At 36.6% G+C, this 24042-nt stretch overlaps 1 protein-coding gene across 1 annotated transcript; it reads left to right on the forward strand.

The window, feature by feature from the left end:
• The first annotated feature begins 427 nt into the window (after positions 1–427).
• LOC140231466 (zinc phosphodiesterase ELAC protein 2-like) lies at positions 428–23841 on the forward strand. Its single transcript, XM_072311596.1, has 24 exons — positions 428–923; positions 1527–1577; positions 2165–2238; positions 3186–3250; positions 3982–4036; positions 4739–4807; positions 5505–5681; positions 6334–6392; positions 6953–7011; positions 7902–7962; positions 8479–8530; positions 9089–9149; positions 9576–9674; positions 10307–10472; positions 11163–11245; positions 11791–12012; positions 12647–12785; positions 13380–13418; positions 14997–15100; positions 15884–15977; positions 17853–17973; positions 18710–18788; positions 20174–20321; positions 21447–23841. Exons 1-24 carry the CDS (start codon positions 496–498, stop codon positions 21597–21599), a joined length of 2658 nt encoding a protein of 885 aa, XP_072167697.1. The 5' UTR covers positions 428–495; the 3' UTR covers positions 21600–23841.
• Positions 23842–24042: the final 201 nt, after the last annotated feature.

Consider the following 24042-nt stretch of genomic DNA (forward strand, 5'->3'; position numbering starts at 1 on the left):
TCCTGGCTGGTTTCATTAATTTTCTACAGCTGAAACAGTGAATTCCACAGTTTTATCTAAAGGTGGTGAAGGTAGGGCAGTCTACGAGCACCCACCAGGCCCAGGGAACTGAGATGGTCACTAAATTGCGTAATACATAGCTTCACGTGTGTGTAGGCCTACTGCGTAACAGATGAAGAGATCAACGAGTGATAGGTGATAAAACTGAAGAGTTTGCTGCCAAACACGCGTGTAGCGAATGGATGGGGAAAAGGTGCCTTAATGCATGAAGCTAGCTACCCTGCCCTGGTAATGTGAAGTTGTGCTTCAGTACTACACTGTAGATAGGCCAAAGTTATTCACAAGTCATCACTCATGACACAGACCCACACTGCCTGGTGATGCAATGCAGTGTAACAAGAGTGTGTATTAAACAGGCGACGACACAATATGACTATGACTGTTCTTTCTGATTAGTGATTGCTTTACAATCCTACTTGTCTATGACCATTCTACATGCCTCTCACATTTGGCATTTTCAGTTTGTGCAAACAGAATAGGGGAATTGTTGCTCTGGGAAATGCTCTTTGGAAAAATGGCCTGACTGTTCTTCGAACTTATCGATGCCATCATCATGTGAATCGTAGCATTTCGTATGGTTTTGAATCAAGGCAGACTTCAAAACATTGTAGGAGACTAAACGTTCATCCTGCCTTATGCAGTGGCAAGTCTGCGTGTGGTTCCTCACAAGTTTTCCTGAAGAGGCGGTCGTCACATTGGGAGATGGCAGCGGAAAAGGCAAAACTGAGATTCCTCAAGAATAGGGAGAAACGAGCTCAGCTGGACAAGGGTCCCCAGCAGAGCTCTGTGGTATCCCTGCAGATCATCGGGGATGGATCCTTGGACAGCCCACAATCTCTTCTCATCATCACTGACATGTCTCGGTACGTTATGTTTGCTGTCAAATCCAGGAGTTAAATTCCCATGGTAGTCATTTCATGAACATGTCGATGTTTTTGATGGAGCAATTTCAGATTGTGGATTCTGCTTTCATTGCATGTTAAGCCTTGAAGTACCAGGTAATCCCTGCAGCAGCTTCAATACAGAGTGAAATGATTGGTGAGCACTATAAAGTTACTGGCCAACAGTGAGTGTGACTGTGAATAGTAGGTGGCTTCTTCTTTCTTTTTTTTTTAATTAATAGGAAATGTCATGTGCTCAGACAAAGTTTTATTATTGACTATGTTTTGCATCAAAACTAATTTAAGGACATCTCAAGTGTTTTGATCATGGCCAGTGCTCTGGATTGGGACTGAGCTTTATTCTGATACCTTTTCGTTTAAAATAGCATTTCAAGCAGCCCCTTTTTGTGGGTGTGTTTGTCATCTTAAGTCCTTTAAATGCGCAATGTCAGTGGGTTTTAGTGATAGATTCAAATAATGCAAATACTGAGCTAACAATAGACTTTTCTGTTTTAATCTAGCACTGGTTGCAGAATGATTAATAGCTGAATGCATATGGTTTAATGATATTTTCTATCCTTTCAGATACTTGTTCAACTGTGGAGAAGGTACACAGAGACTCCTGATGGAATGTGGGTAAGGGTCATCTGACTAGTTTCAGAGGTTTTTAACTTCATATTCAGTTCACTGCATCCTGTCAGTAGTCGGTATCTTTGAGTCATCTAGTGATATGTTACTCACCCTGTCCAAGTTGACAAACAGACAAGTTTACAAGCACACAAACAGAATGACAAAAGGAGAAGTATGGTATATATAGTCACAAGCTTAAACTTTAAGGACTGTCTTATTTCAACTAGTACTTTGACTCACTTGTTTGTCCATAATGAAAACTTTGGGTTGAAATTTTTAGTCCCTGTTATATTGGGCTCATTGTAGAAGATCAGTTACAACTTGTGAGAAGATGACAATTCCTAGTTCATAAAACTCTTTAATGTTAAACAAAACAAGCAAGTTAACATACACTGTACCCAGTAAATGATCTGCTATGATGTCAAATATTTCTGATAACTTGATACAAATGGAGAATTTACTGTCAACATTTGATACATAAACAGAACCGAAAAATAGTGGTTGTAAAATATTAAGCACTCGTACAACAATGAATAATAGTCTCTCATTCATGCACTGTATGTTATTGTCTTGTTTTCTTTCTTTTACTACAGCACAAGGAACCTGTCCAAGTTGGAGCATATTTTCTTCACCCGAATGTCTTGGGAGAACATTGGCGGGTCAATCGGTAATCACTTTTTTGTGTTCATCTGTCAGGCAGGCCATGGACTCTTAGTCAGCGTTATGGGCATATCAAATAGTAATTTTCTCCATGAAAGCATGACAGTACCTTTGCAATGTCATCACAATACTGAGTTCACAAATGCTCCTTTCTGAATTTATTAACCCATTGAGGACGAGTCCCAAGTATACCCGGGCAAGCGTCTATGGGAAATGCGTGTTGTAGCAAAATCAAACTGTCCTCAACAGGTTAAAGACTTCATTTATGAAATAACTTTACACAGTATGCATTGTAATGAAGAAAGTGATGGGAAAATCTGATTTCAAAATGTGTAATGCTTCAATTTTTCTACTGTCTTCCTAAGAAATCTATTTGCATACCTTTTGTAATTTGCTATACTGTAGCTTGTTGCAACTTCATTATAAGGATTGTTTAAAGGTACTAGCCCACATTTGCAAACCCACAAAAATCAAAACTGCATAAAACAGGTCCAATATGACTTCAAGTACAAGTTATAACAGCAACATACCTCACCTGTCGCTCTTTGTCTATACCATTCAATAAAAGAGAGAAAATCATCATTTTAAAATCAATTTTCAAACCGGGTCAACCCGACCCAAAATCGAATTACGAGCGCGGGCTATAGCTACAGCTACGTACATTGTACATGTAACACGTACGTGGACCAGAGCTAGCGAGCGTTATACGCATGCATACGGATTACGGTGCATTTTCATTTATTTTTATGAAAGTAATGGACTAATTGGAACGAAATTTTGCACAGGTGTTACTGCAATCATACCCAAACTCCATGCTAACTATGAGACCAATTGCTGCAGTTTTACAAATGTGGGCTAATACCTTTAAGTGTGTATGGAATGATTCAGTTGATGTGTTATGTATGCAATGTAAGCTTCACATATTATTACTTCATTTTTTCTCCCTGTTCATAGGGATGACAATAACCTTGAAGAACATTGGTCTCCCTCGAGTCACCATGTATGGACCCCAGAGTCTGGTCAGTACTCATGCATTTTCAAAGCTCTTAAACTAACCTCTCAAAAAATGAAAACAAAAATTAGTTTTCAAATTGTTTAAATGCTATAATCTCTTCAAATAATAACTACTTCATAACTTGTTGTCAATCAGATCCGTAGTGTTTTGGGTAGAAACTTAATTGACTGTTAAATCTCCCAGAAAGTTGATTTAAAAATGTATGAAGTAATTTCTTCTATTCATTGCCTTTTATGTCCATTTGTCTTGACATCGTGGGATAGCGTACTTATCAACAAGCTTTCATTTACACTGTGTACATATATTGTTCTGTTCATTTTTCTTCCAGTGATGAAACTAATGAAATATACTCTAGTGTTGTTGTCTTTAATTCTGACAGGCAATCGTTATTAAAAAAAAAAAAAGCATGTAAAGATTTAGAATTTTTCTCTTCTTTTCAGGTTACATTTGTGCAGTTTTCCATTGCAGAAGACTGCTGCTGTTTTGCTCACATCTTTTCTCATCTTTATCACACCTTCTTTACTTGAGTCTTCTCAAGGAATTTCTCTTGCCTGTTTTTGGCAGTCTTTGTACCCCCTCAAAAAAAAAATGAAAAAAAAAAGGAGGAAATTTAAGGAATAGTTTCATATTGGAGGCAAATGAATTTGCAAGAAGTGTGTTCATACAAACCATCTATACAACTGTGTATGATCTCTTTTGATTGACTAGTATGTACTTTTCTTGTCACTTAAACAGGAAGACTTCAAGAAGGCACTACAGATATTTGCCAAGCAGGAGGCCATTGATATTAGTAAGATGATCACTATTTGTTTTATAAACTTGAATTTGACCATGGCAGTATATTACCTCACAGTTTTCATTATCTTTTAATTCGTATGGATACGCATAAAAAATAGACTGAAACCGATAAAAATGCTGAAAACAAAATATCTAACATTGTTATCATTTGATTGTATACTTTATTGTGACCAGCTGACAGCTCTGAGTTATAATTTTGCTGTATTATCAAATATTGCATATCATACCAGAGGGAAAGTAATTGGACATACTTGCATCCACTGCTTCCCAAAGTATTTCGTAGACCAGTTACAGATTTATGGATTTTGTTATTTTTATTTTTAATTATTTTTTTTTTGTGCAACCGAGATGAGCAGGAGAAGGGTAGAAAGTAGTTATATGACAAAGCTTAATTCCAACATTATACAAATTCAGATATGGTTAGTGTGTAGTTTCGTTCTCCCCCCCCCCCCCCACTCAAAACAGAGAAACAAGAAGAGGAAATAAATGAAAAAAATGTGTTAATATCCTTTGTGTTAAGAGGAGAATATTAGATGTTAGTTCTCAAAATACGCACCCCTCCCCACAAAAAAAAAAGACAATTAACAGTGTGTCACATTATGTTTTTATTAATTCCTGCTTGGTGTCTTGCCAAACTTAGTAGATTTGTACTTGCTGTTGTTAATTTTGTATTTAATGTGGTACTTTACTGCAGACATCAAGCCGTACACTGATGGTCCCTTCAAGAATGATACCATGGTGGTTACACCAGTACCGCTATTCCGTAAGTCACCAAGTGTATGTACATACACTGCCTACAGCTTTGTGTCTGTGTGTATGCTTGCTTGTCGAGAAAAGATGCCGTATTTATTTAGAGATGAAACTGTTGAAAAGGAGTGTTCTTTTCAAAGAGAGTCTTTTTGATGGATAGTTTCAAAAGGCTGATGTCTGTACTTTGCTGAAATACTTGTATACATTTTTTTTTTTCAAATGCCATCACAAACTAGTGGTAAGTGGTTAAGGATGCCCCTCGTCCATCTGTGAGTGAATATTTGTTACCAGCACCATTTGATTATGTGGAGGATGAAGGAAAGCATCACAAAGACATTTTGAAGGTACTTGTTTGACAAACAAAATGTAGTTGCCTCATAGTGTTTTATGGGTGAAAGATCAGGGGTCAGGTCACAGAGCAACAGATTAGATTTTATGCAGCCATTAATGGCATTAAGAGATACATTTGTTCATATCCCAAGTTTATTACTTTTCTGCAATCAATTTGTATGATCACAGTCTTGCTGTAGATTGTTCAGACTATCCTTACCTTCCAACGTCATAGTTGTGAAATTAATATGAAAATTCAAATAAGTACCAGTGCATGAGCTTAATATTCATAGAGTGGAATGATTATGAATTCAGTAAAGAGCGTTTGCAATGTGTTTGCTGTAATCTCCTTGTTTTCTCCCCACCCCACCCCCCTTTAGCTGTCTTCAGTGGAGAAGCTGCTGCTTCAGGGGATGACGTGACTGATGACCAGACTTCTGATGAGAATGGATCTGAAGAAGGCACTCATCAAACGGAGGAAGATTCTGGGGCCAAAAGAAAATTGTCCACTCCCTTGGATGTGATTTCTGAAATGGCTGTCAAATCACAGCACACAGGTATTACAAGCACACTCAAGAAGGCAATATTAGAAATGTATTAATAAGTCTTGACATGCATGATTGTTTTCCCTAGTAGTTGATTTTTTCTTTTTTTTGTTTTTCATGCATAAAACTTTGCCTGTTAAAAAGAAAGAAATCCTTGTCAATATTTTGGGTTTTGGTAATGTGGATGAAGCAGCTATTAAAAAGAGAAATGCCGGCTTTTGAAACGTGTCATTTGATATCGCACTTTAACCTGTTTAGGATGGACCGATTTTGCCATAACATGCATTTCCCAGTATTCTCTGAACGGGTCTTTAATGGGTTAGCATGTAGTCTACTTTTCAAGATGTCACATTTACCTTGTAAGAGAAGAAATGATAGGTCATAAGTTACTAGCTAGCTCTGTGTTTATTAAATGCCAAATGCCCAGTACGTACTAAAACTCCTCATTTGTTTGTGCATGATTTTTACAGTCTTGGAAAATGTAGGAGTCTGACATCTGTTTTAAATTGTCATTACATAGTATTTTACAAATCTCATGTAATTCACTGCAAGAGCACAATATCATATTCATACTGAGGAAAAAAAAGAAGGAGAATATACCAAAGATGCAAATGATGTTCAGTCCAAAGAGTTTTAACAGCATTTTGTTGATATCTTTTTACAGGTGCAAAGAAGAGGAAGAAAGAGAGAATGTTGGATTTCAGCATAGCATATGTCTGCAAGGTGGGTGACACAATGTCATGATGGTTTCAGGCATATGTACAGTGTGTATATTCCACAAAACCTCGTTTTGTGAGGATGTACACTCGTGGACATATGATATATAGACCAAATAAAGGGCATATGATGAACTAGTACTGTTCACAGGTATAATTTGTTGCATGAGAATTACATAATTATACAGACTCAGTACTTAGAAAGAAAAGAATAAAACTAACTTAGAAAGGAAAGTAATAGTTACATTAAATTGCCTGAATTTTTCAATATATCTAAAGTCTACTACATCCTTATTTCCTCAGAATTTTTTTTTCAGTTTGTTTGTTTATGTTCTTTGATTGTAGTTTGAGTCACATTTTATCAGTGTTTATAATCTGTTTATTATTGGTTTGCCCTGTTTCATTGCAAAGTAGTGTACATGCTTGTTTACAACTATCTAGTAAGAAGGCATCATTCCAGAACAGAAAATGTAGGAAATGTAGAGTATCTTTTTGTGTTAATATTTCTAATAGCATAATGATATCTGTTTATTTTGTTTGTTTGTATGTGTCTTGTTTGATATCAAGCTCCATGACAAACCAGGCAAGCTGCTAGCAAAGAGAGCGACAGAATTGGGACTGAAGCCGTAAGTTTGTGTGATGTTTTTAAATTTGGTTTCTTAGTCTTCTCTGTGTAATAAGTAGTGATCTTTTTCAAGACAATGCTCTTATGCAGAATATAATGAATTGTCGTTTTATTTTGTATCTCATTCCATTGTTTAACAGACACAACGTTGGAAGAGAACTTTGATGATATGGATGTTTAAATTTATTTCTATTTAACTCAGTCACAATTTAATCATTACATTTAATCAGTCACAACAATTGAAAAAGAGTAAGTTATAGCAGATAATTTGGAGTTAGGCTCATGTATCCTAAAGACTGGAAACTATGGAAACAATCAAAATGCACACATTTCTTTCATTTTTAATATTTTTTTTTAATTGCTGTAATCAAGAAGTGAAATCATAATTTTGGTATTGAAATATTTTCTTATTTTCTTATTTTTTGAGGTGACTGAATTGGCCTTATGAGTGCAGATGGACTCTGCTTATGAAGCAATGAAATGTGTATTATTAAATGTCTTCAGATCCTTCCCCTGAAGAATCATATTGTTGTATATTTAATTTAGTGAAGTAATAAATGTATTGATTTTTACATTTACTTGTGTGATTCACATCAGATTCAGTTATTAGGAGCTTTCAGCTGTGGTTGTCGGAAAATGCATGCAATTAGTGTCTAGCTGCACCATAATTTCATGGCCAGGAGAATATATTGACTTTTTTTTTATAGAAAGAATATCTTTCATTGTTTGGTGTCAGGTCGGTTTTCATTTCTAAGTTTATTTAAGTCATCAGTCATTAATTTAATTCTGGGCAATCCAATGAACTGTTTCGTGTTGATTTCATGTTTACCTTCATTCTTTGATTGTGTGATTGGGAATTAATTTTGTCATTGTGATTGAATGCCTTTTCAGAAGCTTACACTTTGAGAGAGCCAAAGCTGGGGAGACCATCACACTGGATGATGGCAGGACGGTAAGCAAACTACTTCATCCTCCTTTCAGTAAAGAATATAAACTGATGTAGATACGTGTGCTGTGTTTGCAAACAGAATCAAATTCATGTTTAAAAACAGACAGAAATGTACCAAGCATTTTTACAGACAATCAGTAAATCAGTAAAGAAAATTTGCAGTGTTGATCCAAAAAACATTTTGTATTGTAATGGTGTAAATTGATGCTCAGATGTGTTTGATAACTTGTTCACTCTTCTTTCTTTCTGTTTGTTTCAATAAGAGGGAGTCAAGCCACAAAATCAATGAAAATCATACTTTTTAGATGGCTTTAATTGTGTATCAGCTTGATATGCATATTGATTGTTATTTCTGTCATAATTGTCATCAATGCATTAGCAGCAAACAGATGGCAGACATGAGGTAATTTGTCATCTGCAGCTGATGTTAAAATCCAGCTGATTACAGTTTGAACCTACTCTTTATATACATGTGACTGTTCGGATACAAAGTTGTCAACTTTACACATATTCCAACAGGTGGGACCACAGGATGTTCTTGGACCAAAGATTCCTGGCCAAGTCTTCATTGGTAAGTGGGTTAACCCATTCCATACTGAAATCTGAAATGGCCGTAGACTTAATAGACAGACCACCAGGTTCCCGTATGGAATGGGTTGAGAAAGGATGCAGTGGTCCTCTCAGATGCCAGTAGCATTTAGACACGTAATCTTTTGATCAAAATTAGTTGTGAATTTTTTTGCTTACATGATGGACCACCATTCCAAGTTTTAGTTTTTCTCTCTTTTCTCCTTTTTTTTTTTTTTTTTTTTGGGGGGGGGGGAAGGTATTGGGGCAGTAATTTGTGTAAGATCTTTTCCAAGCCCAGTAAAATGGGGTAATTATGGGTACTTTTTTTTTAAAGAATAAAAGATTTGTAGCAAGGCAGCAAATGTATCTTGATATGATTCATATTCTCAGAAAGTAGTCTGTAATACAGTAGTTATGTATTTGTATAAATATTTTCTTTCTTTATAAAAAGATAATTCTCTTACATAGTTTCTAACAGGTGATTGGTTAAAACTTTTTAATCTTGTTCATATCATAATGCACAACCTATGATCATTTCATCTTTATTTTTTTATTACAGTTTTGGAATGTCCATCATTGGAATACATTGAACCTGTCATTACTAATGAAACATTTCCAAGGTAAGTGAAGAGGGTGTGTGTGTGTGTGTGTGTGTGTGTGTGTGTGTGCGCGTCTGTGTGTGTGTGTGTGTGTGTGTGTGTGTGAAGGCATGATTGTATATGATCTGAAATATGGAAGTGTTTGATGAAATTGATATCTAAGGATCTCCCTCTGGATCACCTTTGATATGTTTCCTTTAGTGTTTATTGATAAACATGTCATCTTTGTACTACCCCCATATTCTAGCAAAAGCTCAAATGTTATGTGTTATGTGAGACTTACAATGAGATAATGAGACAATGCACAATAAGAAAGTTGGAAAAAATAGGCCTGTATGTAGTACCATGTGGAATGATGTGCAGGAAATGAATCATACCGTGTCACCTTGGCAGTAAAGATTGAGGCATAAATTCACTGGATGTGTTTATTTTGTTGGATTTCTGCAGACACTTTGCTGACTGTGGTGAAGAGACGGCAGCGCTGGTACTCCACATGTGTCCTGAGGAGGTCCTGGGTGACGCCAGATACCAGGAGTGGATTTCAAGGTAGCAACCTGTCATCCTGGTGTCAAATGAGTTTCTTGTAGTTTTTATTGTTTATCAGAACTTTTTGTAATCCTCATCTCAATGGTGAATATGAGCTCAGCTGGTGATGAGGTTGATGTGTGTTGATACCGTCATTACTACATGCAACTCTAGTGTGTGCAGTTTCAATGGTAATTAGTGAGCACTGGTCCGTGGAATGTTAAAGGAAAAGGTGACAGTAGATGGAGGTTAGCTGACGGCATCAATCATGTAAAACAACTACCAGTTCTAGTGGTGATCACGAATCCTTTGGCTGACTTCAGTTGGCTAAATTCAGCAAACATATCTGCCTCATAAACACCAGAACTTTCCACAGATGAATTCACTTCTTGGACGTGGTAAGAGGAAATCTATATCAACATTGTCTCGTCATAAGATTTTGGAGTTATAGAAACATTGCTTTATGCCATGAAAATTGAAATACATATTTGCCGCTAGAAAACTTTAAAATAGTATTCAAATAGATCCAAAAAAGGTGCAACTTGATATTTTTCTGCAAAGGCTGTGTATGAATTTCAGGAATTTATGAAGAGATTTGTAAGACTTTGTCAAATACTAGCTTTTGACATTGATATACTGTACATCATGGGCAGGTTTGGACCCTCCACAGAGCATGTCGTCTTGAACAGATCTTGCCAGAGTCTGAAGTTTGATGCCAGTAGAGGGCAGCAGACATTCCTGAATCAACTTCACACCGACATCTTCCCAGTACTTCCAAGCCATTCTCTCAAACCTTCTCAATCTCTGCCATCAATCAGTGTGAGTGACTGAATCTTTTGACATCAAAAATTGAGATGCAGAAGATACATACTGGGTGTAGTGGCAAGAGTGTAGACTCTTTGATTGGAGAACGAGGAAGACACTTGTGTAAAAATATGATTCTCAATACATTTCATTGAGAGATTTTACTCTCCTGTATGTGGTTGCTCATGTGTAAGCATTTTTCTTCGGCTTATTATTGTTATTTTTTTTTGGCTAGTTTTATATGCAAGGTACACTGATACACAACTTGTGCTATGAGATACCACCTTTCATTGATGTTACAGACAAACCATAGTCTGTGAGAATCGAATGTGTGTTTCGTTTGTTATTTTTGATGCAGCTCTGAGAGCAAAGTGAGTATGGTTTGGGATTACTATCATGAAAAAGAACCGCATCACTTCCATGGTATCCTTTTGGTCCACAATGAACAGCAGTAATAATCATCACACTTTGCTATTTATCCCCAAATCTTTTCAACATAATGATTCATTTTTTGAAAGATATTGACTAGTATTTATATGAAAATTCACAGTAAAAGTGTAACATAAACTTCTAAACATTTAAAGAAAGAATATCGGTTGATTGATTTGCTTTTCACTACGTAGTGTTGCCTTGTATAAATCAGTAGATTATTCCATGGAAAACAAGGACAATTTGTATTTCTGTTGATTCTTTCTGTGTATGTAGATTGATGGTGAACAGCAGGCCAAGCTGATGTTTGCTGAGATTTACAACAAATATCATATGAAGCCTGCCAAAGGGTGGGAGAGGTAAGGCCATCATTTCTTTGCTATTTAAATCATTCTCTGATATTTCTTCTAAAAGATCTTTCTTTTTTTCACAGCTTTATCTTAATGTCTTCAAAATATACAGGTTTTTTTTTATGATTTATGGGATGCAAAATAGGTACAAATTTCCACACTGCAAAATATTGCATCTCAACAGAGTGCTATAAAGAGTATGTTACTCAGTTTTGTTTTGTTTTGTTTTGTTTTTAAGCTGCTCTTTCAAATGATGTGGTCAGGGTTACATGGATTAAGTATAAAAAGTTTTCAAAGAGAAACAAAAAGATTTGGAAAGGTAATAATGAACAATGTAGCTAATGGGTCTTGTTTAGATTAAGATAATGATATGGCCCTTTCACTCAAATTTTGAGCTAATAATGCTAAACCTCTGGTAGCTGTGTGACGAAGTGTAGGAATTGGAGGGGTAGTTAGATCAGTTAGACCTCTTTAACTGATTTAAGATGTGAAATTGCAGTGTCAGCACCATTATTGTAAGTCCCCCGTTGCTTCTCCTTGGTGTATACTTACAGGGATTTCATTGTCAGTGAAGACAGACAGAGATTCCTGGATGAGTTAGCCTCACTTCAAGACTTCCAGACCAGCCTAAAGTCCATGAGGGAGTCATTGGAAGAGTTCAAAGGTCAAGGACCTCCGACAGAAAGGGGGAAGTACCCTGAGGTTGTGTTCCTTGGTACAGGGTCAGCCATGCCAAACAAGGCCAGAAATGTCTCAGGAATTCTTCTCAATATAAGGTTAGTGTTTGTCCTCTCCCATCTTTTCCTCTCCTGCTGTAAATGTTTTCTTTCTCAATCTCTGTCTTTCTTTCTTTCTGTCCTTTTGACTTTCGTTCTTTGGCTCCTCTTCTCATTCATTCGTTCCTCTTTCTTTCATTCATTCTATCTTTCTGTTTTCTTTTCAGTCAGAACTCGCTGTATTGAAAGTAATTGCTGTCATTTGTAAATCATCAGAAGTGAGCTGTGAAACCATTATACAACATTGTAATTGAAGAATGAAGAATGTGACAACTGAAAAAATCCTGTTCACGTAGATATAACATTGTTTAATTCATGGTTATGATATAAGTCTGCCAGAGAATGATATTATACTCTTGTTTGAAAAGTTAACTAGAAATTGCATGGAGCACTGACAGTTATTAAAATGTTAAAGAGAATTCACATGATTGATGTTGCTATATTGTAGTTGAAGAATACATTTTTGGTTAAAGGATAAATAATTTTGTTAGATATTTCAATGCAATGTCTTAATGAATGTGTAAATAACAGTTTTGTCTTTTTTTTAATAGAAAGTATCCTCTGTAACAAATAGGCTAATTCTTTTAACCTGTGTTCAATTATTTGTATTGCTGCAATTTTACTTGTATTGTAGTGAGACCAGATCGTTGATAATGGACTGTGGTGAGGGGACTTTTGGTCAGATATGTCGTTACTATGGCGACAAGGTGGATGACATCATTTCCCGCATCCAGTGCATCTTCATTTCCCACATCCATGCAGATCACCATGCAGTAAGTTTTGTCAAAGGTCATGATTTCTTGAGCCATTTATGGTGATGTATGTATTGCTCCATTGAGAAGCTACCTCAGTGACAAAGTGCCACTAAGACATTTATTTTGAATAAGGAAATGAGAAATGAATGAATGGAATGGATTCTGTATGAATGTTCTTACACCTTTGGATATAACTGAGATATTGGTATGTGAATTAAGTTTCAGAACATACATGCCTCATATGGTAATTGTAGCACCATATGTTTGTTTGCTTACTTGTTTGTTTATTTGTTTGTTTACTTGTTTGTTTGTGTGTGTGTGTGTGTGTGTGTATGACCTGCCTTCATTCTCTGTCAAAGATGCCCCTTGAAATTGATTTTTCATTGTTCCTTATAAACAATTACATGCTTAGTGTGTAGAAATTACTCATCATCTCTATGCATTGCACTGAAAGAATTCTTCCAATTTGATGATCTTCATTGAGAGGTTTTGATAAAGCTTTGTGAATGTGTGATTATTTCATTGATAGTAACAAACAAATGCTGAATTGCCCAGTGAGATGTTGTGGGTATATTAGACAATAAACTGTTTCAATCTATTTTTTTTTTTCAGGGCCTTATAAATCTGTTGAGGCATTGGAATAAAGTGACAGTAAGTATAGTTCAGTCTATTTTTCTGTGTTTTATATAATTGCAGGACTATCTAGTTCCAGTTGTCAGGTGTTCTTGATAGAGCACTGACAGGTTATGTTCTTGACATTTTGCCAAGATTCTTCCTTCAGTTCTATGAAGTACTTATTGCATTGCAGGGTCAAAAGTTACATCTCAAATCAAAGACTTCATTACTTGATATGACTCGGCTACCATACAGAAATACAGTAAACCTCGCATGAGTCGAAGCTCTCGGGACTGACAAAAATGCGTCGACTTAAGTGAAATTCGACTCTCGCGAGAGTCGATTTTTTTTTCGACTCACAGTTATGTACATGTATTATAGTACATTTGCATGCACGTGTGTGTGTGTGTGTGTGCGTGCGTGTGTGCGTTTGCATTCAAATTTGTCTGTTCTTGAAGATAATGTTCTTATTTTGTTCTAAATTGAACATGGAATTTGTATCAATACTAGTAGTTAAACGTAGTTCTGAGAATGTCTACGCTAATGTGGCAATGTGCATGTGCTATGTCTATGGTGCAACATAGGTATAGCCATCTCTGTCAACCTACCCTGAGACAAACACTCTCCCAGGCCCATCCCACCTCCATTGAACAAAACTATACAGCCAGCCGGGCACGCACAAACGAGCTCCGCCCACTTGGCCTGTCACTAAAGTATTAAAGCAGCGATTGGTTGACCAAGGAGTTCTGGCTTGATATGGATAAAGTATGGATGTGCTGTGTGTATGGATAAAGTACAGTGTATATGGATCGATGTGCTGTGTGTATACATGTATACATGTGTATGTATTCGACATGCGTGCAGAGCGGTACGGTGAGTGTGCATGCTAATACCTGCAGCAGGCCAGGGACGGGGTTCTGCGACATGCCGATTTTTTTGTTCTCCTCTAAATGTAATGAGAATGCCAGACAAATCTTCTTCGGCTCAAGTGATGTAAACTGCGTGTATTTTGTACAAAAGGGACTGAATGTTTTACTTCGACACAGCCGAAATTCGACTCTTGTACTTCGACTTATCCAAATATTTCTTAGAGAAAATACATAGGGAAAAATCGGGACTTTTTATTTTACTTCGAGTTAAGTGATTTTCGACTCACTCGACGTCGACTTATCCGAGGTTTACTGTACTATCATCTTAAAGGAAACTGCACAAAATATTCTTTGTAGAAATTTGGTGTGAATTATGGACAAATGGACAAGTACTGTGTTACTTGATGTACTAGAAAAAGTGCGTGGGAATTATATCTGGGCGCTATGAGGAAGAGAAACTCGTTATTGATCGGGGTCAATTGTTGGCTTATTGCTCTTCTTGTTGACCCCCTTTCCACATTCTCATGACCTCATTTGGTTTTTACTCTCTATGCTCATCCCTTCTATATATGATCACTAGGTGTATATCCGTGTAGATATTTGTTGTTTAATGTACACTATGTGTGTAGATACTTGACTAACAGTTGTTGTTTTATGTAAGATGAGTAGAAATAAAAATTGGATCATATTTTCATATTTTGTTTGTTGTGACTCGAATGACATTATATCCCTCATCCACCCACAGGGAGATGATGCTGGTACTAACCTCCTCCTGGTGGGGCCAAAGAGAATGTTCATCTGGCTCAATGAATACCACAATCACTGTGAGAGTTTCATCAACAGACTCAGGTGATGATTCCTCCTCGGCAACATTCTTAAAACTTGTTACCAGTGACAAGTTGTCATAATCTACTGAAATCCTTGCATCTGATTGGCTAAGAGCAAATAAGAGCAAATATGTCATAGAAATGTGGCAGTTGTCACTGATAACAAGTTTTATGAAACGGGACCCTGATCTATGACTCTTATCTCTCCAGCAGCAAGTCTTTGAAAGCTGCAAAATAAAGCAGCTTGTTCCAGACATCTTGGACCAGAATACACACTTGTTACCCCTCTCCTACTTTAATTGCACTGACTTTGTATTGATGAAATGAATGCATTAGCTACAAGTCTATTGTAATGACATACAAACGCATTCACACCAAGGCACTTGCCAACAAAGTAAGCTTAATAGGAATTCGCACCCACAAATGCAAATACTCAGCAGGTGTTTGGATGATTAGACTAATAGTGAATCAACTTCCTGGATGTCTTATTGGCTTCATTAGCTGCAGCCAAGGTAGCACAATAACAACACCTTGCTTCAGTAATGATATTTGGATAAAGTGAAACATCCCCAGTTTCCTTCTTTGTAGAATAAGGTCGAGTCTTACACTGTTTAACATGTCATAAGATAATCTGTACCACTGTTCACTTACAATAAAGAAAAAGTGAGGGAATGAGAAAGATAGGGAACATACCATTTGATGGTAATTATTTCAGTGGAAAGCACTGCTCTTTGATATTTTAGGCATGAAGCCACCAATATAATTATAATCAGTGTATGTTTGTTTTTTATTTGATTCTGTACAGGTTTATAGAACTGGGAGACATCAATGTGAAGACTCCTGTGGAAGAGAGATCTAAGCATGAATCATCTCTCCTCTCCAGGCTCAATCTCCAGGAGGTAATATTATACTTTGTGAAGAAACAGATTGATTTGTATGTGGAGTCAGAAGGCAATTAGGATGTCAGTTGCTTCAGTTAATTAAGACATGCTACACCAATGTATTGTAGTCACTCACTATATCCTATACTAGATCAGCTTTTCTTAAATGTTATTGGCTTTTCCAGTAGTCATTGTAGACATGCTTTTATGAATGGAGCGCCCTTGTTTCTCGAGACTTGTTGAATAGCATAGGTAACTTCTGTTTGTTTTCCCTGCTTTGTTATGTTTTTTAGCCTTTGAGCCTTCATTTAGGCTGTAACAGTTGTAATTCACTTGTTAATCATGCTTTTAATTCACTCACATGTTTGATCACATTTGATCTGTGTCTCCTCCCCCCCCCCCAAAAAAAAAAACAGCAACAAACAAAAACAAAATTAATATTTACCATGATTGGCAAGTCAAAATATGTAAAACAGACAAAAACTTAGCAAATTTGTGTCATCATCTATGTAGTACTGATGACAATGAAATGACAATGAGAGAGTTGAATAGACCAGAGATGTTAATACGATTGTTCTCACGTAGATTCATATCCAGGTTGGCCCTTGATCTGTTATAGTAAATTCATTCACAATCAAGACATGTTTGAAGGAGGTAGCTCACACTTCGTAGGAATTATTCATGTGTTCATCGACTTCTAGAAAACAAGGAAAAGTAGAAATTACGTGGTGCGTAATATAAGTCCCCGCCGGAAGTAGCATCTAGTAGCAAAATGTACAATATAGGTAAAAAGATCAAGGTCAAAGGTCAAAGAAGTCAAAGGTCAAAATTCTGAGTAGAAGTTTTGAAGCCCTCACCTAGTGCCATCACATAAAGCAAACGGAATCGAAATCGGGTTAGAAATGGCGAAGGAGTAGCATTTTGTAGCCAATGTACAATATAGGTTAAAAATCAAGGTCAGAGGTCAAAGAAGTCAAAGGTCAAAATTCTGTGTAGAAGTTTTGAAGCCCTTACCTAGTGCCATCACATAAAGCAAACGGAATCGAAATCGGGTTAGAAATGGCGAAGGAGTAGCATTTTGTAGCAAAATGTACAATATAGGTAAAAAATCAAGGTCAAAGGTCAAAATTCTGTGTAGAAGTTTTGAAGCCCTCACCTATAGTGCCATCACATAAAGCAAACGGAATCGAAATCGGGTTAGAAATGGCGAAGGAGTAGCATTTTGTAGCAAAATGTACAATATAGGTCAAAAAATCAAGGTCAAAGGTCAAAGAAGTCAAAGGTCAAAATTCTGTGTAGAAGTTTTGAAGCCCTCACCTAGTGCCATCACATAAAGCAAACGGAATCTAAATCGGGTTAGAAATGACGAAGGAGTAGCATTTTGTAGCAAAATGTACAATACAGGTCAAAAATCAAGGTCAAAGGTCAAAGAAGTCAAAGGTCAAAATTCTGTGTAGAAGTTTTGAAGCCCTCACCTAGTGCCATCACATAAAGCAAACGGAATCGAAATCGGGTTAGAAATGGCGAAGGAGTAGCATTTTGTAGCAAAATGTACAATATAGGTCAAAGGTCAAGGTCAAAGGTCACGACTGAAATTCTGTGTAGAAGTTTCAAAGCTCCCATGTAGTGCTATCATATAAAGCAAACAGAATCAAAATTGGCTCATAAATGACAGAGAAGTAGCAAATTGAAGATTTTGATCACACACGGACGCACACACGGACGGACACATGGACGGACGGACACACGTACGGAGCCCGTTTCATAGTCCCCTGCTCGAACTCGTTCAGCGGGGACAAAAAACGTGATGAATATAAATTGTTATCCTGATACACTACATGCCTACTTCAAACGTTGGCTTCATTGTCATTCTGTCCCTGCTTCCCATTACAGTTTAACTCTGTGTATGTACGTCACTGCCCCAATGCCCATGGATTGAGCCTCACACACCAGGATGGCTGGAAGGTGGTGTACTCTGGAGATACCATGCCCTCTGATGCTCTTATTGAAGCAGGTACGTACTCACTGATTTTAAACCTTTGGCTGACATTTACTATCTTTTTTTTTCTTTTCTTTCTTTTTTTTTTAACAGTAATCCCCTGTGTAGGAAACTGCAATTTTCACACAGGACTTTGATGTATTACATATTTTAAAAACAGCTGTTAACTATTGTTAAAATTAAATGAATAAATAAATTTTGTGCTTTTCAAATCTTGCTGCTGCAATAAATTTTGTCAAAGACAGAAAGTTAGAAATCTCTTCAAGACTCTTCCACAATATGTAAATGAGGAATAACCATGATTGTGTGGTAAACGTACTAATAAACAAGACAAATTGTTGTTGAGTAATTGTTGTTCTGTCAGTCTTCATGGCAGACTAACTGTGTGGGGCTGACAAATAAGGCTGGTTTACTATCTTATTCATTATTTTCCACAAGGACCAAATTATAGTCATATACAGTCCAGTTTTGTCGATTAAATACACTTTAAACTTATGAGCAGTCTGTTAAGTTTTATGTTGCTATGATGGGCAAGGTGTGAATGTTTTGCAACGCATTTGTTGCACAGATTAGCATCATATATGTCAGTAAACTGAATGTGTGTTGTAAAACTTACATTTGCCTTTGATAACAGTTATGATATCTGACTCTGACAGCTGTAATTATGGCTTTGTGCCCCCTACTCTTTGGAAACATAAGAACATACTTTGTTGTTTCCTCAAAAATTATATTTTTTTCTCTCTTGTCTCAGGGAAGGGAGCAGATCTTCTGATTCATGAAGCCACACTGGAAGATGGAATGAATGAAGAAGCGAAGAAAAAAAGACACAGGTACAGAAGGAATTTACATTTCCAGATTTCCTACTTTAGAGATTCTTTGATAGAAAGCCAAATGTATTTTTTTTTAAAAACAATGTCAAATGTGTTCAGGATCTAACACCATATTAAACGTGGCATGAAGATGAATACAAAAGACAACTTGAAGCACAATTAGAATTGTTATGTGGCTCGGGGAGGTATGTATGTGCTTTGTTAGTTTTCATGAGATTCATACCCCTCTGTGAAAGTTGGAAATGTGGATTATATAGCACGTAATATGAATATTGCAACAAATGCATATCAAACATGCATAATGTGGCATCACTGTAGGGGTTTTGCATATTGACCATAGTACTATGAAATAAATTAAAGGCAATATCTTTGAAAACTTTCATGTATATAAATGAAACTTCTTCTTGAACACAGATTCTAATGGAAGTCATTTATATAATGTGTAAAAAGTGATTTTTCAGACTTTCAGAGTTAGAACACCAGCGATATACAGGTCTCAAAAGTATTAAAGTGTATGTATGTTTCATCCAAACAATCCAGCGGATGACCGTTTTCTTGCCAGCTACATGCAGTTACTTCTCTTGTTTCAGTCTCCTTGATTGCATGTTGCACATACACATAAGTTGGTGCTAGGTTGGGCAAGGCTTGTGGTTGTCAAGTGTAACATTTGTCATGGAATCATGAGATTTGTGTGCATTGTTAGAGTGTTCTATATAGGAGAGATAGAAAAGCTGGCATTTCATCTCTGTAGAACCAAAAGGGAGCTAAATCCACAGACACTATTCCGTGTGTCCCCCCCCCCCCCTCCAAAAAAAAAAAAAAAAAAAAAAAAAAAGTACAACGGGACCCTCCACATGATAACTTTAAAATGATGAATCAATCCAAATACAATTTTGGGGTATGAACTATAACTTGTTATCCACATCTTACAGCAAACCCCATCCGATTTGCTTTAGTGGTCAAAGAAAAAGAAATAAGGATCTTTGTAGAGCCTGTCTGGAATCCCTTCCCTGCAAGTTCTGTCCATTGTGGTCACATATTAATAATACGCAGTTCCAAAAGCATCCAAGTGTTTAACTTGGAAGAAACAGACCCATGACATGCTTTACAATGATCCACATTTCTCTTTGACCACTGGACCAAATTTAATGGAGTTTTCTGCAAAATATACTGTAGGTAAGATGTTATATTTGTAGACCCTGAAATAGCATTTAGACAGTTCAATCATATTGAGTGACTGCAGAAATCCAATTGTATTTGTATTTTTTTTTTTTTTTTTTTGGGGGGGGGGGACATACTGTACACTGATAGAATCGTCCTGGTATTCATCCATGCTCTCTGCTTGAAGTCTAAATGCATGTTTGCCAATCATTGTTTGATTCCAGCATGATATCTGAAGCCATCCAGGTAGGCCAGTCCATGGAGGCCAAGTTTCTCCTCCTGACACACTTCAGCCAGCGTTACCCCAAGGTTCCCCTCATTGACTCCTCCTCCACCTCTAGCCAAGTTGGTATCGCCTTTGACAATATGAGGGTGAGTTTAATAGGACTTCAGCTCTTATTGTTGCTATAGAAATTCCATTGGGGAGTAGGGTGATGAGGATGCTTGGAATTAGCAGTCATCTGCAAAGCATATTATGCAGCATAAAACAGAAATAGGCCTGTTACTTTACTTACTTTGCTTTTACTTTAGTCCAACAATGATGTAGGTCAATTTATAATTTGACCTACATCATTGTAGGTCAAATTTATATGATATGATGATATAATCACTGATATTGTTTCTGTATGTTTTGATTTGTTTGCTGTGTTGTATTTTAGGGCGAGTTGGTTTGGGTTCCAGTCTATTATGGGCTGATGGGGGGGGGGGGGGGGCGATATTGGGACGTAACAACAGGGAAGGCTTTTGAAGTTTTTAGCATCATGCCAATGGAGTCCGTTTTTATGCAACGTTTTTATACGATTGTTCTTTTCAGTTTGATTTTGCATACATGTCCGGTTATGTATTTATTTGTCAAGTGCTATTCCGTGTTGTTCTTTTTTTTTTTTTAATGTATATATTGTATTTGTTATGCTTTCTCATTTATATGTGAAAATCCCGCGATGAGTTTCCTGTAATACTTTTTATTGGACGAATAAAGATGAATTGAATTGAATTGAATTGAATTTCTGTTCATTGATCAAAACTCAATCCGAGGGCTTGTCAAGTTCAGTGTGTGGGAAAGGACAGATGTGTTCAAGAATCCGCCTATACCGTTGTAGCCCAAAAGACGATAATCTTGTATACCAGCAGTGTGTAGGTTTTGATTATAAACTAGAAGCTGCCACAAGCTGTCGCTTCAATTCCATTAGGACTGAATAGATTGATTTGCTACCAAATTAAAATTCTATGCACACCTTCGTGACAAAAGATTGTTCCATACAACAGACTGCTTGCCCCAAGAGCATAGAAATAAGTACAAGCGTATGCCATGCATGCTAGAATCCAAGCTTTCAAAAGTTTTGAACCGGAGCTAGAGACAGAATAGCTTCATGAAAAGCTCCTAAAAAAAAAAAAAAAAAAAAAAAAATATCTATCAACTGAAGGCTAACAAGGCCAATTGAGACTCTTTGTTTATCTAATTTTCTTTGTACTAAATTTTGGACCGTCTGTCTCCAGGTCTCCTTCTCAGAGCTGGAGGTACTTCCGGTCTTTCTACCGGTCCTCAAGCACCTCTTTGCAGAGGAGATCCAAGAGCTGGAGGTCAACAGAGACAAGAAGGCGGAGAAGAAGAGCAGCCTGAAGTCAATGAGACAACACCCTAAATCATGACGCTAAGCTCAACACATGATGTGTGTGTCACTTCAATCAATGCATATCATATATTTGTACATTAATCATGTCTTATAATAAGACTGTCTGGTTGTCACTGAATTTTCCATGTTGGTTGAACTGAAATTCCCTGAAAGATGCACTCCCTCTTGCTGGGTGTGGTCGGCTGTGTCGGGAACCCTCATTTTTGCTGCTATATACACAGTTTTTATGAAATTGTAATCCTCGAGATGAGAGTTCATCCACCTAATGTCCATATTCAAAAGAAATATTCCTTTTTACAGGTACAGTGCACTCCCGGTTATTATGAAATTCCGGTTACAACAAAGTAACAATTCAGGCCGGAACATTATCTGCTCTTTATTTTTTATTGTTTATTAATTCGGTTATAAGGAAATTTCGATATAGCGAAAGAAAACTGCCGGTCTCGAGAACTTCGTTATAACGGGAGTTCACTGTAAAAAGAAACTATAAAACTTTTTTCCAAGGTTCATGAACATCAGTTTTTTGTCAAAAATTCCTGTTTTCAAGTTTCACCCATAAGTGTTCATATTTGTCACGCTGCAGATTTTTGTGCAGGTGTGCCATCCAGGAAGAACATGTGCAGAAATTTGATTGGACATTCAATGAGATAATTAAGTCTGAGCAGCTCTGTTTATGCGTAAGTTTTTGGACATTATCCTGTCGAGAGTTCATGCTCTTTTGATACTGTACGAGCTGAAATTTTCGCGTACAGATATTTTCGCGAATTGCTACTTGAGGACATTTTCACGTGTTGTTAATTTCGTGGTTGCGAGGGTCTAACTGAACTTACTTATTTGCGTGTTGTTATTTTTGCGGTTCAAAGGCGATTCGCGAAATTCGCGAAAATAAAACCACCGCGAAAATTTCAGCTCGTACAGTACCTTGTTTTGGAATACCGGTACAGAAAATTATAAGTAAATCTCAGCAATGGTGATAAATCCTGGAATTCCATGTGGAGATACAGGGAAATATTGTAGGTAGCATGTATTAACCTGTTGAGACTGGTGCAGAATATTCTTGGGCAGGCATCTATGGGAAATGTATGTTATGGCAAAATCAGCCCGTCTTCAATGGGTTAACTTTGACATCTAGTCATCCAGACAACGAAGACCATGTTATTATTCCAAGTGAAACCAAAAGTGTTATCTTTCTGTGAATGCAATGAAAATAAGGCCCAAAAGGTGGTTACCGTCTACATCAAATATACTCTGGTCTGGAAACTTACGACACACATTTTAACACTTCACTGTTAGCAGTTGTCATAATTTTGTGTAAACATTCATGTGGAATGAACATACAGAGTTTGCGGTTCCTGGCAACATGTACCATAATTGTTCTGTCCAGTGGACTATGTATTGATCTGACAGTCAGATATACTGGTTTATGAATTTCACTTTTATTGATTTATACATTACAGGTTATCTGGGTTAAATGTACTCAATCCACAAAACAATGTGTTCCATAGATAAATGTACAACTGTATGAGCACCTAAATTAGAGACCGAGTTTGAGTTTCACTTACAATATAAGTCAAGGTTGATAAGAGCATGTTCTGGATCGATATCCTGAGAATGAGAAATTCATTCATAACATCTCAAAGTGATATGTTTCCATTTTCATATATCATTATTATTTTCTTTATGAATGAATCTCACAAGGTGTTAATGATAATGGCCTAAGATTTGTAATCAGATATTTTTTTTTTTCTTTTTTTATCATTCTTGTTCATTACCCATTTGTTTTCATTTTTTTCATTTTTTTTTATAGAGGGATGAGGGGGGAAGAATGGGGCAGTGTGTAATCTTCCACAACAAATTTGACAGCCTATTATAATGCTGGGATTACATGTCACTCAAGAGAGTTAGAATATTACTTTCCACTGTCATATTCTTACTCAGTTTGGGACATTCAACAAATATTTCATGAAAAAGTCTGAAGAAGCATCTAGGCCCAATTTCACATAGGGATTTCCAATCATATTCAATGGTGATTGTGATTTCTGCAGTAAAATCATTGCAGCTGATTGGTCATGTTCTGCTGCTGCCATGGTAACTGCAATGGTGTTGCACTCATTGATAAAATGTGATAGTAAATCACATGTGGAATTGTATTGTGTCATAAAAAAGAAAAAGTTGTACACCATATGAGATGGCATGCACAATGGAAGGTATGGTCATTTTATGATACCATGTACTTGTATTTCCAATTAAATCATGAATACTTGCTATAATCATAATTCATTCTTGTTGTTTTTTAAATGAAGTCATCCCATGTACTGAATTTGTTATGAATACACTCATTTATGTTAATTGTAATGCATACAATATTATGTACATTCAGCGAGTCTTTTACATGCAGTTGTATCTTTAATACTGTTATTACACAAATATCTGATCCACACATACACACATATTCTCGG

The sequence above is a fragment of the Diadema setosum genome, chromosome 8 (assembly GCF_964275005.1).
Source record: "Diadema setosum chromosome 8, eeDiaSeto1, whole genome shotgun sequence".
NCBI classification, from domain to species: domain Eukaryota; kingdom Metazoa; phylum Echinodermata; class Echinoidea; order Diadematoida; family Diadematidae; genus Diadema; species Diadema setosum.